The sequence below is a fragment of the Chanodichthys erythropterus genome, chromosome 24 (assembly GCF_024489055.1).
Source record: "Chanodichthys erythropterus isolate Z2021 chromosome 24, ASM2448905v1, whole genome shotgun sequence".
Taxonomy (NCBI): Eukaryota; Metazoa; Chordata; class Actinopteri; order Cypriniformes; family Xenocyprididae; genus Chanodichthys; species Chanodichthys erythropterus.
In genome coordinates this window covers 16,483,350-16,500,482 of record NC_090244.1, presented here as the reverse complement: position 1 = coordinate 16,500,482, position 17,133 = coordinate 16,483,350, and the positions used below count along the sequence as shown (strand labels likewise).

The following is a 17,133-nucleotide window of genomic DNA, read 5'->3' as shown; positions in this document are numbered from 1 at the left end:
TTTTTTTGTATACGTAAAATATGCAGTGTGCCTTTCAGCCGTGGCTCTGCAGTTCACAAATATTTAGTCATTATTCAAAATGATTCAATACAAAGAAAACAGATTTGCATTTTCTAAAGGAAATATTAGAGCTTAAAAGGCAGCAGAAGAATAGTAAGTTTAAGACTTCTGTTCTGTGTAACTGTTTATTCTCAGCTGTTTATGAGAGAACGTTTCTGCAGTGTAAAATTAGATGCAAGAAAGAAATGACCAATCACAAATCAGTATGCAAATTGACTTAAGGATAGTTCAACTTAAGAATGAGTAAATGATGACAGAATTTTTGGGTGAACTATCCCTTTAGGAAAGAACACCCATCACAATAAATTTCAAATAACAATTTGAATGTTTAAAAAAAAAAATAGCTGGAATGTTACATTGCAACAGCAATGACACAAATGAATCATTTGAATCAAAGATTTGATTCTTTTGAAATGAATAGTTGTAACTGATTCACAAATAATGTTGTTTTTTCACCTTGACTTTAATTCAGAGGCACTATTTCAGCATTTAAATTAATTGACAAATAAAAAAAAACATTAAAATCATCACAATATTGCCTAATTTTTATATTTCCGGCAACATCATTGAGAATATCATTGCGAATATTAGATATCTTGCCTCACTCTACATGCAAGCACTGTAATGGTCAAACTCTGGGTATTTTTTTAACCTAAATTTGTTTTTTGTAATGGGGTCTTCACAGTGTTCTGAGGAAAGGTAGTTCCAGTCCTCAAGGCCCTGTCATTCCTGCCCCAGTTAAGACTTTAGCTGTGACTGATGACCGATGCAGAGGCCGGACTCGAGATTTATCGGGACAATAAATGAGATGGGCTGCTCATTGCAGCGGACTGTGATTACTCAAACGTTTGGCACAGAGGAGAACATCAAACATCTGTCCATACATTTTTACAGCAGACACAGCTTGAGAATTCTATATGCTTAACATTCACAGTAATGCCACACACTAGTATTCAGATCAGCTTTGCTTACACAGGAAATGTCCATAATTTACAAGTAGCACATGTTCTTTTTTATAATGAATTCATGAGCTTACATTTTAAACAGTTTCTTCACCAATACCCCTTCTGTTCTCAGCGTTGAGCCCCCCACTGTGATGCAATCAGTGAGGGGAATTTATGATGTCATAATTTGCCTAGATAATGAATTGGATGTGAATAACAATGAATATTTTCTATTTATTGTTTTGCACCCATCTTTATTACACCAGTATTTTCTACACCGCTTTTCATGTCGCTGCTGAATCTATTTATCACACGTATTCCATTCAAAAACAAACATACACTACAACCAGTGTAATCAGATTGAATGAGTTCTATGAAGGAGTCAAAAAGACTCACAAGTTATTGGTTTGAATCAGTCTGAATGAAGGAAATGAGAAATCTGAATGAATCACTCATAATACAGTAAGTCTGATTAATCCATTTTATGAATGAATGAACTGAATCAGTCAGATTGGTTACTGAATAAACATTTTAAACAAGTTATTACTTTCATTTTCAAGTCATTCAACTCAAAATCAAGGGAAGAACTGTTTTGCGTACTTGAATCAGTAGCATTACTTTGATACAAGATACAAATTTGCAACAGTTTTTTGTATATTAAACTTAGTCTTGTCAACATTGTTTTAAAATGGTACTTTTTAAAGGGGGTGTACTCATTTATGCTGAACATTGTAACTCAGACTAAAGAAGATTTGCATTACTCAAACTCCTTATTGTTAGATGCTGAAAATTGAATCTGTTGAATTATTATAATCTGTATATCTGAAGTATCCACACGTTGGGACTTGGAAATTAGAAAAAGGCAAAATCAAATATCAAAATAATCCCTGCAAACAATTCTTGTGCAAAGATTTTCTTGCTAACTATTCATGCATCTCTCTTTGCTGGTACAGATGGCATCTAAATTGTGACAGATCACTGAATACCTCCATTATCACCCCCAAAATGATTTCTCTACAATTCTTTTTTTTTGTATACGTAAAATATGCAGTGTGCCTTTCAGCCGTGGCTCTGCAATTCACAAATATTTAGTCATTAATCAAAATGATTCAATACAAAGAAAACAGATTTGATTTTCTGAAGGAAATATTAGAGCTTAAAAGGCAGCAGAAGAATAGTAAGTTTAAGACTTCTGTTCTGTGTAACTGTTTATTCTCAGCTGTTTATGAGAGAACGTTTCTGCAGTGTAAAATTAGATGCAAGAAAGAAATGACCAATCACAAATCAGTATGCAAATTGACTTAAGGATAGTTCACCCAAAAATGAAAATTCTGTCATCATTTACTCACCCTCAAGTTGTTCTAAACCTGTTAATTAAATGAAATGAAATATTTATAATTGAATGTATACATTTAGTATTTATTAATAATATAACATTTTAATGTTTAATGTTATATTTTCTATTGTATTCTAATCTGTTGTATAATGTAATATTTATTTATTTATTTGCCATAACAAAATTCCAGACAATTATGTTTGTCATGGTAAATAAGTAAATACATTTGCAGCAGTTTATATTTGAAAGTTATTACAACATTAAACAATTTGATGATTTAATGATAATATTAATAAATATTATTTATAATACACACACAATATACACAATATTTAGTATTTATTAATAATATAGCATTTTAATGTTTTAAAAATTAAATTTATTGTATAATCATAATATTTTTGTAGTGATTTTACGTTTATACATTATATAAATATATAAACACTGTATATTTATTTTCATTTAATTACACCATCATAAAACTTGCTTTGATAATACTCTTAGATTAATCACCAAATACACAAATTTGTGTACACTGATGGTCCTCACTTGCATAATAGATTCAGGAAAGCAAAATTAAGGTATTTTTGTGAGAGGATGTTTGTGTAAAATAATATATGAGGAGTCAAGGCGGAGAGTCTGTGTAATCTGTGTTACCATGGGCACACCTGCAGACACTTCATCACAGGGCATGCTAATTTTTACAGCATTGTGGAAACACAGAGGATGCATTATATAATTAGTTTCTAGTGGGACCACTTATGTCAAGTCTCTGTATTTATTTAGTGAGTGAGCCAAATAACAATATAGTTTGTGTCCTTATTTATCCTTTCAAAAATATAAAGCCATGCCAGCAACTGCAACTCGTATTAAATTGTAAAGAATGTGAATGGCAACTCTAGCTTTTGGTGTCCCCGACGTGATATCCCCAGATGAAACGAGCTCCATCTTGACTTCGGTATTTTGATTGATGGCGTGGAGCTTCTCTAGCCACTCCCGGATGTTTTGGGGAGCCGGTATCCCATTTGTAATGCTGCCGCATAGTACCAGCGATATGAGGCAGATGCTTTGAATTGGCTGCCTGGGGTCAGCCCTGACCTATCACATCCATCTAGGCTGTGTGACTAGGGAAACATTACTAATCCTTGGACTGACATTCCGAATTCGATTGAGGAGTCAAAGATATGGAATTAATGCAGGTGCTCAGTGAGCGGGACTTGATTATCCTGACATCTGGCCGACGATCACCTTGTCTAATTGTTAAAATGCTCTCCTTCCCTTGACTTTCGCGCATAGTTTTCAGGGCATATTCCAGCTGTCGGCTCTCACCTCCCCGCTACCACCAGCTGAGGGAATTGGGTTCTGTTGCTGTCACTTCGTGCCCGCTTCCAGGCAGAATCCGCAGTCCCTTTGAGTCCCAACATGCTGCAGCCGCCTCTCGTTTAGCTTTTTCAGTCTGATTTGATATTGATGCCAGACTTTCCAGGCCACTTTGATTCTGTTGTACATGAAAACTTCATGACGGTTTAATTTCCTGTTGGTTTGATGATAAATTCATTTTAATTGTCTCGTCGACATCATTACCCAAGACATCTTAACGGATTCCAGAGAGCAAATGTGTTTTCAGCTCTGCTTTTCTTGTTATTCATATTACATGGAGGCAGTTTGCAGTCAGAACTGACCTGTCAATGTACTTGTACAAGTGAAAATTTAATTATGCTAGGAACATGAATTATACGTAATTTCAGCCTGGTTTCATGCCAAAGAATGTTTTTTTTTTTTTTTTTTTTTTTTTTATAAGGTTCAGTCTGTGTGTGAGTACTTAATTTTCAATGTTAAACACCACTGATAATACAATGCTACACCTCCAAGTTTTGACTATATACCCTAGTAAAAAAAAAATACTATACCAAAATCTATTTAAAATACATTTATTTCATACTAAGTATACTTCAAATCCATTAACATATTTATTGACATATCACTTAAAGGGTTAGTTCACCCAAAAATGAAAATTATGTCATTGACTCACCCTCATGTCGTTCCAAACCCGTAAGACCTCCGTTCATCTTCAGAACACAGTTTAAGATATTTTAGATTTAGTCCGAGAGCTTTCTGTCCCTCCATTGAAAGTGTTTGTACGGTATACTGTCCATGTCCAGAAAGGTAATAAAAACATCATCAAAGTAGTTCATGTGACATCAGTGGGTTAGTTAGAATTTGTTGAAGCATCGAAAATACATTTGGGTCCAAAAATAACAAAAACTACAACTTTATTCAGCATTGTCTTCTCTTCCGGAATCCTTTCCATTGAATTGTTTCCATTGAATCCTTTCATCTGTCGGCGTTGGTAATGCACTTTTACGTTGCCGTTTTTGTTTTTGGCGATTAGGACATCCGCGGCATGCACACTTACGCACCATTTTAAAAAAATACAGCAATACCAAAATACAAACAATGTAGAATAGCTTGAATACAGCGTGCGTCTCCCTCAGACTGTAAACGAAGCTCGGGCACACCGGATAACACGTCAGCAGCGTCTTACATCAGCAGCGTCACTGCGGAGTCGTGAACCACACTCCGGAGCAGAAGGGGGCGGTAATGCACCAATAAGCTGGATGCCAACCGCCGTAAAACAGGAAAGAAGAAGAAGAAGCGGAGTCGTGAACGCGGATAGACAACAAACCCGGAAGAGAATACAATACTGAATAAAGTCGTAGTTTTTGTTATTTTTGGACCAAAATGTATTTTCGATGCTTCAAAATGTCGCGGATGTCCTAATCGCCAAAAACAACCACGGCAACGTAAAAGTGCATTACTAACGCTGACAGATGAAAGGATTCAATGGAATCAATTCAATGGAATCAGTTCAATGGAAAGGATTCCGGAAGAGAATACAATGCTGAATAAAGTCATAGTTTTTGTTATTTTTGGACCAAAATGTATTTTCGATGCTTCAACAAATTCTAACTAACCCACTGATGTCACATGAACTATTTTGATGATGTTTTTATTACCTTTCTGGACATGGACAGTATACCTTACATACATTTTCAATGGAGGGACAGAAAGCTCTCGGACTAAATCTAAAATATCTTAAACTGTGTTTCGAAGATGAACGGAGGTCTTACAGGTTTGGAACGACATGAGGGTGAGTCAATGACATAATTTTCATTTTTGGGTGAACTAACCCTTTAAGACTTACTGATATAAAATTATAATTAAATTTTATTTGGAGCTATTAAACTATTAGTAAGCATTGTATGATCTTTGTATAATATCAGTCTTAAAGTATTAGTTCAGTTCAGAATTCAAATTTCCTGATCATTTATTCACCCCCATGTCATCCAAGATGTTCATGTCTTTCTTTCTTCAGTCGAAAAGAAATTACAGTTTTTAAGGAAAACATTCCATGATTTTTCTCCATATAGTGGACTTTAACAGCTACCAACGGGTAGTCCAAATTACAGTTTCAGTGCAGCTTCAAAGAGCTCTACACGATCCCAGCCGAGGAATAAGGTCTTATCTAGTGAAACAATTGTCATTTTCTAAAAAAAATAAAATAAAAAAAAATAATATTCTTTTAAACCACAAATGCTCGTCTTGCACTGCTCTGCAATGTGCCACACATGACATAATCACGTTGGAAAGGTCACGGGTGACGTAGGTGGAAGTACTGAGCAAGTGTTTACAAAACAAACGTGCAAAGACAAGTCAAACTGCCTTTACAAAAAAAGTAAAATTGGATGAGATGGAGTTTTTCAACCTACCGCGATACTTCAGCCTACATCACGCGTGACCTTTCCAACGTGAATACGCATCGCAGAGCAGTGCAAGACAAGCATTTGTGGTTAAAAAGTGTATACATTTTTATTTATTTTACTTTAACAACATGTACTTACTATAGCATTGGGGTTGGAAAAAGGTAATTATGCATGTAATTATGCAAAATTAACTATTATTACAATAACAAGGACACTGTAAAATATAGTGTTATCAAAATGAATTATATTTCATATTATATTTGTAAAATATACTTTTACATTGAAAAATATGTAAGGAGGTATTGCAAAACATGACATTTTAGAGTATTCAATTGATAATTTTCTTTAAAAAGGTATAAACATAAACTTGTACAATACCTTCTTTGACATGCACACTCTTATTGTCACTGAGCCACATGAGATCTACAGTGTCATCTTGTTTTACTGGTCTTCAATGTGCTAAATACAAAAGTCTGCTCACCTTCCATCAGCAGGGCTTGTTTACTCAGCACCTGCTGTCATGCAACTAAAGCTGGCGGTCTTAGTTCTAATACATAATGGCAGACGTGACGGCTATTCTTTCTCAGTATCAAAACCTGTCTGATTGCCTGCCTTTTATCAGATAAAGCCACAGGGCACAGAACAAGATAAAACAGCATCAACTCATTTGAAGAGTTTGGGCTATACTTAGCAGAAGCCTTTTATCTAAAGAAACAAAACGACTGAAGAAATCAATAATTCTTTAATAGCTGCAGACACTCAGAGAGCCAAATTACACAAAATTAAAAGTGAGTGGGGTAAATAGTTAAACAGCAAACAAAACTGAGGGGATATTGAGGGAGCTTTGTATTTCAAGAAAAGATTGTCTTCACATGCAGGGGGTAAATTGTCAATTGGATACACTGAGATTTTTTTTTCTAAGGCTTAAAATTATATCTGAAGAGAAGAATCCATCGGTTGTTATGAAATAACTGCATTTTTGAAAGGCCAAAGCCTCAAGATCTCTGCTCGCACCGATGGAGAAATTGCATCTGGCTATCTTGTTAGAAAATGCCAATGTAGAGTGACTGATTTTTATTGTCAATTTGTTTGGTAAGCCATGAGAAAATTTTCCAATAATGGCAATGAGGAATTACTGAGAGACGAAATCCACAGTATTTTTTTTTTTTTTTTCGACTTGCATTGTTCTGTTTACACTAATTGTATTATTTCATCTTTATCATTTACTGGATTCTGTGCTATTTTATCATGCTTTTGCTTTTTTAAGACTTTTTTTTCCCAGCCACGGTTACTGATTGGCATGTGGTGTAGCCCACTACAGGTGATGTAAGGTCGTAGAAACATGGAGGACTGTGTCTTTCAAAAGCAATTACTCAAGAACACCTACTTTCATCTGGCCACGAAGAAACTCCTACCTTACGAAATATGTCTTGAAATTACTCGGGTGTCATAGCAACAACTGAAAGCAAGAAGACATGCGACCACATGATGATAAGTGCAGGTCACGCTGAAAACCAGTCCACACAGGACTAAAACTAAATGCAACCTATGCAAATGCAAAATATCATTTAAAAAGCTCTCGATTAAGTGGTGCCATTTGCTTCAAGTTGACATAATCAGTTTAATCACATTAAAAAAGCTCGGATACAGCAGCTGTAAAAGGACCTTGTATTACATCTTTCCATTGTGTTCACTTTACGGCTGCGGGTTCTTTTGAATCAAATATTTGAGAAACTTAAGTTTAACTCTAATGAGCCAGTTCATTTAAAGGATTAGTTTAATTCAGAATAAACATTTCCTGATAATTTGCTCACCCCCATGTCATCCAAGATGTCTTTCTTTCTTCAGTCAAAAAAGAAATTAAGGTTTTTGAGGAAAACATTCCTTGATTTTTCTCCATATATAGGGCCCTATAAAATCAGTTTTATTTTTTCCCAAATTCCGTTTTAATTTTTCTAGATTCAGTTTTTTCCGTTTTATTTATTTTTTGACTCCGTTTTAATGGTTAGATTAAATTTTAGTAATCAAAAAGCATGTCTAATTTATTGAAATAATAAATCTTGTCCAATTTACCAACAATTTAATTAAAGTTTAACAAAAAATTACATTTTTTTTAGGGCCCTACGTTTCATTCTTTCCCCTCAAATTTTATTTTTACCAAATTCTGTTTTCTGGATTCCATTTTAATGGTTTAATTCCATTTTAATAATCAAAAAGCATGTCTAATTAATTGAATTCTTAAAAACAACAATATTAATGAATTAAAAAATATATTTTTATGATTTATTTTTTCTTCATAAGTTCTGTTGTGTATTTAAATTTTTCTGGCAATCAATTGAACGCATACCATTTAATTTAATTAAATTTTTTGTCCAACAATGTGCTGCACAACAGAGCTTTACTGTTAAAATTAAAACATCGAAGAAACACTGAGATTGTTTAAAATATATTTATTATTAAATTAATTTATCTAAATTCTACTGTACAACAGTAATATGTTTCTGTCAAGTTAAATCTAACTTTTATTTTGACTGTTTGCTTTGAGTTTCTCTGTGTTTATGATGGTAGTTTTCTCAAACAAAGCAGTTAAATGCTGATGAAGTGACTTTCAGAGCAGCTCTGGAGATGAATTCGTGTGTTCATATAGTGAGGCGACAGAGGAGGAAAACACCTCGAGCGCAGCATGTGCTTCAGTGTGTGTGCGTGCGCGCGCCCGCGCGATTGTGTGTGAGGCGATGTGAGGTAAATGAAACTGCGCTTCCACATCATTCATTTCAGAGTCACACAAGCATGCAGGATTCATGTTTAAATAGTCTTTTTGCGGTTTAATGTTCACTCACTAGTCTGTATCGCGATTTAATTTACGTGTACTGACCTGCTTTTAATTCATTCATCAAACATTTGACAAATTCCGTGACATTCCACGTTATATAGTAAATTCCGTTTTCATGACTGGATTCCGCGATTCCGTGATTGCGCAAAAAATATACTGCCCTACATACAGTATAGTGGATTTCAACAGCTACCAACGGGTTGAAGGTCCAAATTGCAAATTCAGTGCAGCTTCAATGAGCTCTACAGGATCCCAGCCAAGGAATAAGGGTCTTATCTAGCGAAACAATCGTCAAAAGTATATACTTTTTAACGACAAATGCTCATCTTGCACTGCTCTGCGATGCGCCACGCATTACTTAATCACATTGGAAAGGTCACGCGGAAGTACCGCCAAAAAACTCAAATTTTCTCCAACTTTAAAATCGTCTGATATTGTTGTTTTACCTTTTTTTGTTTGTAAAGGCCGTTCGACATTCTTTGCATGTTCACTTTGTAAACACTTGCTCGGTACTTCCACCTACATCACGCGTGACCTTTCCAACGTGATTACGTAATGCGTGGCACATCGCGTGATGAGCATTTGTGGTTAAAAAGTAGGGATGGGCATTTTTCCAAAATATTGTATTCGAATATTTTTTTTTTTTTAATTCATCAAGATTTTGTAACCATTTCTGAACAAGCTTACGATTAGGCAACATGCAAAACAAGCTTATGTTATATATTAAGGTTTTCTTTTAGTTCAAAGCATTAAACAATTTGTGCAAACAAAAAAATATATACTATATATAAAGAACAAAAACATTTAAGCTCAAGCAGCACGAGCGGGAAAAACGCTTATAAAGCAGACAGCGCCAGTTATCATAGAAACGTTCATAATACACTCGAGTCAGTAACGTTATATGGTATGGTTATCATTTTCATATTGTTTCACATGTTCATGTTGAGAAAAACAATAATATCCACATGCTCGGGTGAGAAAACGAGCCGCAACAGACATTACAGAAACAGAAAGATAACGAAAATACATAACGGTATGCTAAGCTAAGTTTCTAACAGCAGCACTTTGTGATTTCTGTTAGTAAATATATCTCCCTCGACGAAACTTAACGAAAAAGCATATGTCTCAAAATCATTTTGCTATCAGATAAGTTCTTATCGGCTCATTCGGGTTACAGCTGCACTTACCTGCCGTGAATGCAGTAAGTTAATGGATAGCTGTCTTTCCTCATTCGACGGGTGTTCAGATTTCATTTTCATGACGATCAAATAAAATAAACTTGTTGAACACGCTCCACAGCGCCACCTGGTGCATTTAGTTATAACTGCGAGTTTTAGTGCTTAGGATTCATCATGGATTCACTGCATTTACGGCCAGCAAAATTCGAATAGTATTTTTATTTTTCGAATATTCAACTATTTGTGCACATACCTATTAAAAAGTATATAATTGTTTTTGTTTTTTTATAAGACCCTTATTCCTCAACTGGGATCATGTAGAGCCCTTTGAAGCTGCACTGAAACTGCAATTTGGACCTTCAACCCGTTGAACCCTGTTGAAGTCCACTATATGGAGAAAAAAACCTTATTTTCTTTTTTGTCTGAAGAAAGAAAGACCTGAACATCTTGGATGACGTGGGGGTGAGTAAATTATCAGGAAATTTTAATTCTGAAGTTAAGTAATCCTTTAATGAATCATTCAAAAATCACTGGACTACCGTGTCTTCTGAGGCAGCGGCAGAACCATAGGAGGCTGGTACGTGCAGCTTTATTCCGCACTGTCATCGCCGCCGGTTTCAAAACATATCTCCGTTATGTTGCGTGTCCGGCACTTTGCAACAACACAACCTTGTTTCTGCAGTGACTTTTAGCATGTTTTCTATAACAACGTCTGACATTTTTGTTTGACTTGGCATGAGAAAGTCACATAAACCACACAAAATCTAATCAGAGCAGTCAGACTGAAACGGATTTCCAGAAATGTGATTTGCCATTCACACAGAAACGGATTTGCCATTCACACTTGCTAAATCAGATCGTATTTCAATCAGATATGCACAAAAATCAGGTTTGGACTGACAGTCTGAACAAGGCTTAACATTCTGGTTCCCTTTCGAAAGGGAACTTCGACTCTGCGCTGAATTCGCGCCATGGGGAACGTATGGTGAGTTCAGCACAGAGTCTCGTTCCCTGTTCTCAGGGAACCATGGTTACATTCGTAACCTGAGACGTTCATAAACAAATGACTCTAATGAGCCAGTTCTTTTAATGAATCGATCAAAAAGACTTACTGGTTTGAATCAGTGTGACACATCCTTCACTTAATATGTTCACTGAATCCATTACATCGATTACTTAACATTTGACTCATTTACTGAACTGCATGTCTTTCAGTTATGTTTGACTCCTAATGCAGCTTTGCGTATTTAAAGATACTGGAAACTCAAGTTTGTTCATATAACAACCTGTAGTCAAGATTCACTTGTCATTTGTGTTTGCCAAAAGTTTACTATTTAAATAACAAGCAGCAGCTCGGGGCTAATCTCTCCAAGTCTACATTTCCCCTGCGTCCGTCACCTCGTAACACATTCGGCACACGTGACCTCGGGCACTGATGAAACCTGCAGCAACATTCCAAATCCTGTGAGTGACACTTCAGCCACACTCAGTGAGCAGTGTAATCTCATGGATCAGTTTGGAATCTGAAAGCCCCAGCTATGGCTGCTCTGGTGGGCTTAGAGGCAGTGGCACCAAAGCCTGGAAGAGTCCCACCTCAGCCCATCCTCATTCTTACCATCCACACATGCTGGACTGGCTCTGGTAGTGCCGGCAATCTGGCCCTTCCTGCAGGCACACCTGGCCGTCTGCCGGGCGATGGTCCTCCTTGGCTGACTGCTGTCCCTGTCCAGAGTCACGATTTCACATGTACCTGCCACCAGCTGACCTGAATGAAGGACAAAGAGTTTAGATAAATGTCAGATGGGCTTTCAATACCACCAGGATGACAATCAAATCTTTTTTAAGAAAACATGAGTGGTGCCAAACTCCCCGCCACAATGTTAAAACGTTGTGGCTGGTTGCCAGGGTGTTGCTATGTGGTTGCTAATATGTTCTGAGTGGTTTTAGCACATTTGTATAAAGCACACTCAAGTCTGTAATTCCAGTCCTTAACTATGGCTCAAGTCTAGAGCTGCATAATTAATCGAAATAAAACTGAAATCTCGATATGACTGTGATAAAGGCTGTGATTTCATTTAATAAATATATGCAATGCATATTTCAGGGTGAAGCAAGTCACTGTGATCATTTATAAGCATTTTTGTGTTTATTTAGTACACACAGTAAATGCTGCTCCACATGAACTCAGTTTGGATTGCTTATAATGTGCATTTGGGAGCACAACATGCATCAACCATCTTCACAAACTGACTATGAGAAACAAAACAGAAATATTAGTATTTTAATTTCACAGATCGTAAAATATAGTAAAATAAATTATTATTATTTTGTTTTTCTTAAACATTTTACAGTGAAATATTCCATTTTTTTTTTACATTACAAATAGTAATATTAAAGGTGCCGTAGAACGTCTTTTTAAAAGATGTAATATAAGTCTAAGGTGTCCCCTGAATGTGTCTGTGAAGTTTCAGCTCAAAATACCCAATAGATTTTTTTTTTATTCATTTTTTTAATTGCCTATTTTGGGGCATCATTAAATATGCGCCGATTCAGGCTGCACAGCCCCTTTAAATCTCATGCTGCCCTCCCCCGGAGATCGCGCTTGCCTTAACCAGCATAAACAAAGTTCACACAGCTAATATAACCCTCAAAATGCAGTATGTCTAATCGCGTAAGTATGGTATTTATTTGGATGTTTACATTTGATTCTGAATGAGTTTGATAGTGCTGTCCTGATCACCAGTTGGAGTGCCCTAGTTAGCCACTAGAGGGCACTCCAACCCAGACTGTTCCTCATCACACTTTTGGACTTCATTTCCCATTACCTACTTCCCGGACTCATTTCCCTTCATTGCACCCAGCTGGCTTGAGTTATGTTATTAGTGTCTGTCTATTTATACCGAGTTGTTTTCATTTATTTCATTTATGGTCACTGGCTTCTCTTTTTTTTTTTTTTTTTTTTTGGTTTTCTTGTTTCGTGTATGGACTGTTCTGTGGATTGTGACCCTTGCCTGATGGATTACGTTTTTGAATTACCCAATTAAAACTGCATTTGGATCTAACTCTCTCGTCTCTGTGCCATCCGTGACAAGTGCTCTGTGGCTAAAGCTAACATTACACACTGTTGGAGAGATTTATAAAGAATGAAGTTGTGTTTATGAATTATACAGACTGCAAGTATTTAAAAAAAAAAAGAAAATAATGACAGTCTTGTCTCCGTGAATACAGTAATAAACGATGGTAACTTTAACCACATTTAACAGTACATTAGCAACATGCTAACGAAACATTTAGAAAGACAGTTTACAAATATCACTAAAAATATCATGTTATCATGGATCATGTCAGTTATTATCGCTCCATCTGCCATTTTTCGCTATTGTTCTTGCTTGCTTACCTAGTCTGATGATTCAGCTGTGCAGATCCAGACATCCTGTCCTTGTCTAATGCCTTGAATATGAGCTAGTATATGCAAATATTGGGGGCGTACATATTAATGATCCCGAGTTTAAGACTTACTTTATGTCATTTCCATGTACTGAACTCTTGTTATTCAGCTATGCCAAGATAAATTCAATTTTTAATTCTAGGGCACCTTTAATTTTTTTTTCATATTTTAATTTAGTAGTAATAATAAAATTATTATTATCATCACAATAATTGTAATATTTATTATTATTTGATTTATTATTTACTACTAATAATTATTATATTTATAATATTCATATACTGTATAATCCCAGCATTTTTTGTCCAAATTGTGCAACCCTACACTCTAAAAAAAAATGCTGGGCTGAATAAAACAACCCAAGGTTGGTTATAAATGGACAAACCCAGTAGTTGGGTTGTTTGTTTGTTTGTTTTTTAAAGATATATTTTTGCCGTTTTTGCCTTTATTATGAAAGGACAGTGATCAGACAGGAAGCGAAGTGGGAGAGAGAGAGGGGAACTCGAACTGGGGTTGCCCGAAACGCATTAGCGCCACATGTCGGCGCGCTACCCATGAGGCCATCGACGCCAACGTAGTTGGGTTGTTTTAATCCAGCGGTTTGGTTAAATGTTTGCCCAACCTGCTATGTATTTTTATTCAACTCAACTATTGTTTAAAAATTCCTGTACTGCTTGCTTAAAATGAACCCAAAATATGTTGTAAATTAATAAATGTTCACATTTTGATTATTATTGTTGCCTCTAGTGTGTCTGATTTTTAATTTCCAACCTATTTTGGGTTAATTTTAAGCCAACCATATAGAAAATTTTAAACAATAGTTGGGTTCAATAAAACTGCAATACAATACAATACAACAATGTTAATACAACCCAATTGCTGGTTTTGTCTGTTTTCAACCCAACTTGGGTTGTTTTTAACCCAGCATTTTTTAGAGTGTACAAACAAGCACAGCAAACCTGGAGCTTTATCTTTTCTTTTTTTCTTTTACTGCAAATCACATTTAAAATGCCCAATTCCTCCAAATCGTGCAGCCCTACTCAGGTCCCTTCTTTAGTGTAAGTTTATGTTTTTTTGTTGTTTGTTTTTTTTGCTTGGTCTATCATCTACCAGGCAAAAATTGCAAGCCTGATTGCTAAGAAAAGTAATAGTACAGCTCTCCTCAGCATGCCTCATGAATTAATCTCATAATTATAGCACAAACAGTGAGGAACTTGTAAAGTGAAATTTAAAATTGCAGTCATTTTACAGTATACATATATAGCCTTTTTAACAGAAAAGAATAAAGTTGACAAAGTCACAAAGCAATGCAGATTCAAACCAGCATCTCCCACATGAACACCACAGCGCACCGTGTTTGGAAGTAGCCCACAGCTTTGACAGAATAAATGGATTTTTACGCTGCTGAGCTGTTAGTTTCCCTACTAATATTGTAGACTGAGGCATCACCCTTGTTAGCAGACTGATGGGGACCAAGTTCTGCTGAAGCTGCACACTGCAGCCATTGTTCAATGTTCCTCTATTATCCTGCACCTGCATAAACAGGAATCTATATACACGCTCTCATCAAGCCAGTGCAATATGTTGGATATGGACCTGCGACAGTGAATCATGTCCTAGCAGTGACGTGTCAGCAGAAAAAAGCTTGATGCATCAGGGTGGGCTGCAGATCTTCCACAAAACCCACTGCAAGTCCAGACAGATGGCTAAGCAGGCAGCGTACAACCTCTTGAGAGATCGCTTATGTTAGATGATGATTAATCCTGCCCCTGGATGCCTCAACACCCTTACAAAGGAATGGTTATGTATACTCTTAGGCTATCCTTTGCCAAGCTTTCAACAGGCAGTTGGTCACAATTGCCATAATGGCTTTCGCATTACCTGCAAGACAAAAAAACATATAAATCTAAAAACTACCGCTGATCATAAAGAGTATGCGCCGTGCCATGAGCAAAGTATCTCTTTGAGGAATCTGATTATTATTATTTTATTATTATATTATATTGCCACACATCCAGAAAGCAATTCCGCATAATTTAAACCCTTAAATAAAATTATCATAAATATTACAAATGTATAATAATAAGATTACACTGATGTACAGATATTGTTCCAAACAATAAAAATAATAATAACAATAATTTCTTTTTCTTGACTAGGAAGGTTTGAGCATCTTACAGTGTGTTTCATGGCACTTTTATCTTAAAAGATCAAAGAAAATGTGATTCCTTGTGATATGGTCGCTTTAAACCCCATCTACACTACAGATAGAGACAATTACGTTCGCTACAAAAAGAAGCGTTCATTCAGAGAAGTGTGTCTGAGTATTGCAGTCATTAGTAGTATGTAGTCTGTGATCTAGTGTAGCTGTGAGTGACATATGAGTGTATGTCTGTAGCACATGATGGATTATAGCATCTTCTCGACTAGATATGGCGGCCGTGGAATTATTGGCATGTAAAATTACCTGTGTGTCTATATATGTATTCAGCTGAAGTTTGATCTACAGTGTGTGAAATGGTTCATCTCACCAAACATGCATGAGCTCCAACACAAACAATGATGGATGGCCCTTCGACCGCCACTGACGAGGCGTCAGGGCAGAGGCACTGAATCTAAAAGCACATCCAGGCTGGATTGGGTTGGTTTGCATATCTGTTTTTTTACACATAAATAATATATATTTTTTTGCATTTATGAGCACAGCTGAAAATCTGTTTGCCCCGGGCACTAGAGAAAAGAAGCCATAACTTTCAGAGGCTCTCCTCTCGTCTCTCAGCCCATCATCGATTCATCAGGATGTGAAGCCCATCACCTTTTATTACACCCAATATTTCAGTCTACATTTGAAACTGAGAAGAAAATATTGCAGGTTTGTCAGAACTGCCAAAATAAACACGAAAGAATCTGAAGAAAAGTTCTCCAGACGACCCTTGTTGCAAGCTACTCTCGTCATAAAATACCAAGAGAACTTTCAATTCAATCTATTTTTGGCCAACTCAGTTGCTGGAGAGCTTTAGTGATTATTGGAACATTTTCAAGAAGTGATTTGATTTTTTCCCCCTCTCTATCTGTTTTCCTCTTCTCCAGACATCATTTCTCACTCTCTTGCTCTTGCTTCTCTCTCTCTGCAAAATCAAATATCAGCATACAAAAAAATCAGAAGACATTGCTCTGGTATCTGCTCTAATAGGTGAACATCTGCTTTTTCTCTCTTCAAAGACACTGAATTGAACTGAAGCTCTGAATAAAGTGGAATTGTTAATATGACGGCAGATACTTCATGATTACATCATCACAGAATATGATACGAGCACGACTCACAGGAAATGAGAGCGGTGATGTGGGTGGAAACTCCTCGTTATCAAAGTTGCTCTGTATTGAATAATGTATTCTTCAAAATAAGCTCTCTGATTCTCGAGACGTAGGACTAAACGGGCTACGGAACTGAAAAAATAGACATTTATGTACAGAGGTATCATTTTGGATTTCTTGCTTCTTCCATTTTCTCACAAATATGTGTTTTTCCCTGCTGTAACTTAATCTGTCAGGCCATATGCAGATAAAAAA

General features: G+C 36.1%; 1 protein-coding gene across 1 annotated transcript in view; it reads right to left on the bottom strand.

The window, feature by feature from the left end:
- The window catches only part of tafa5b (TAFA chemokine like family member 5b), a 65,349-nt gene that overhangs the window by 5,862 nt on the left and 42,354 nt on the right, over window positions 1-17,133 (bottom strand). The window contains exon 2 of the mRNA XM_067379308.1: window positions 11,731-11,880. Within this exon, the coding sequence (XP_067235409.1) occupies window positions 11,731-11,880 (150 nt within the window). The remainder of the gene's footprint in view (window positions 1-11,730; window positions 11,881-17,133) is intronic.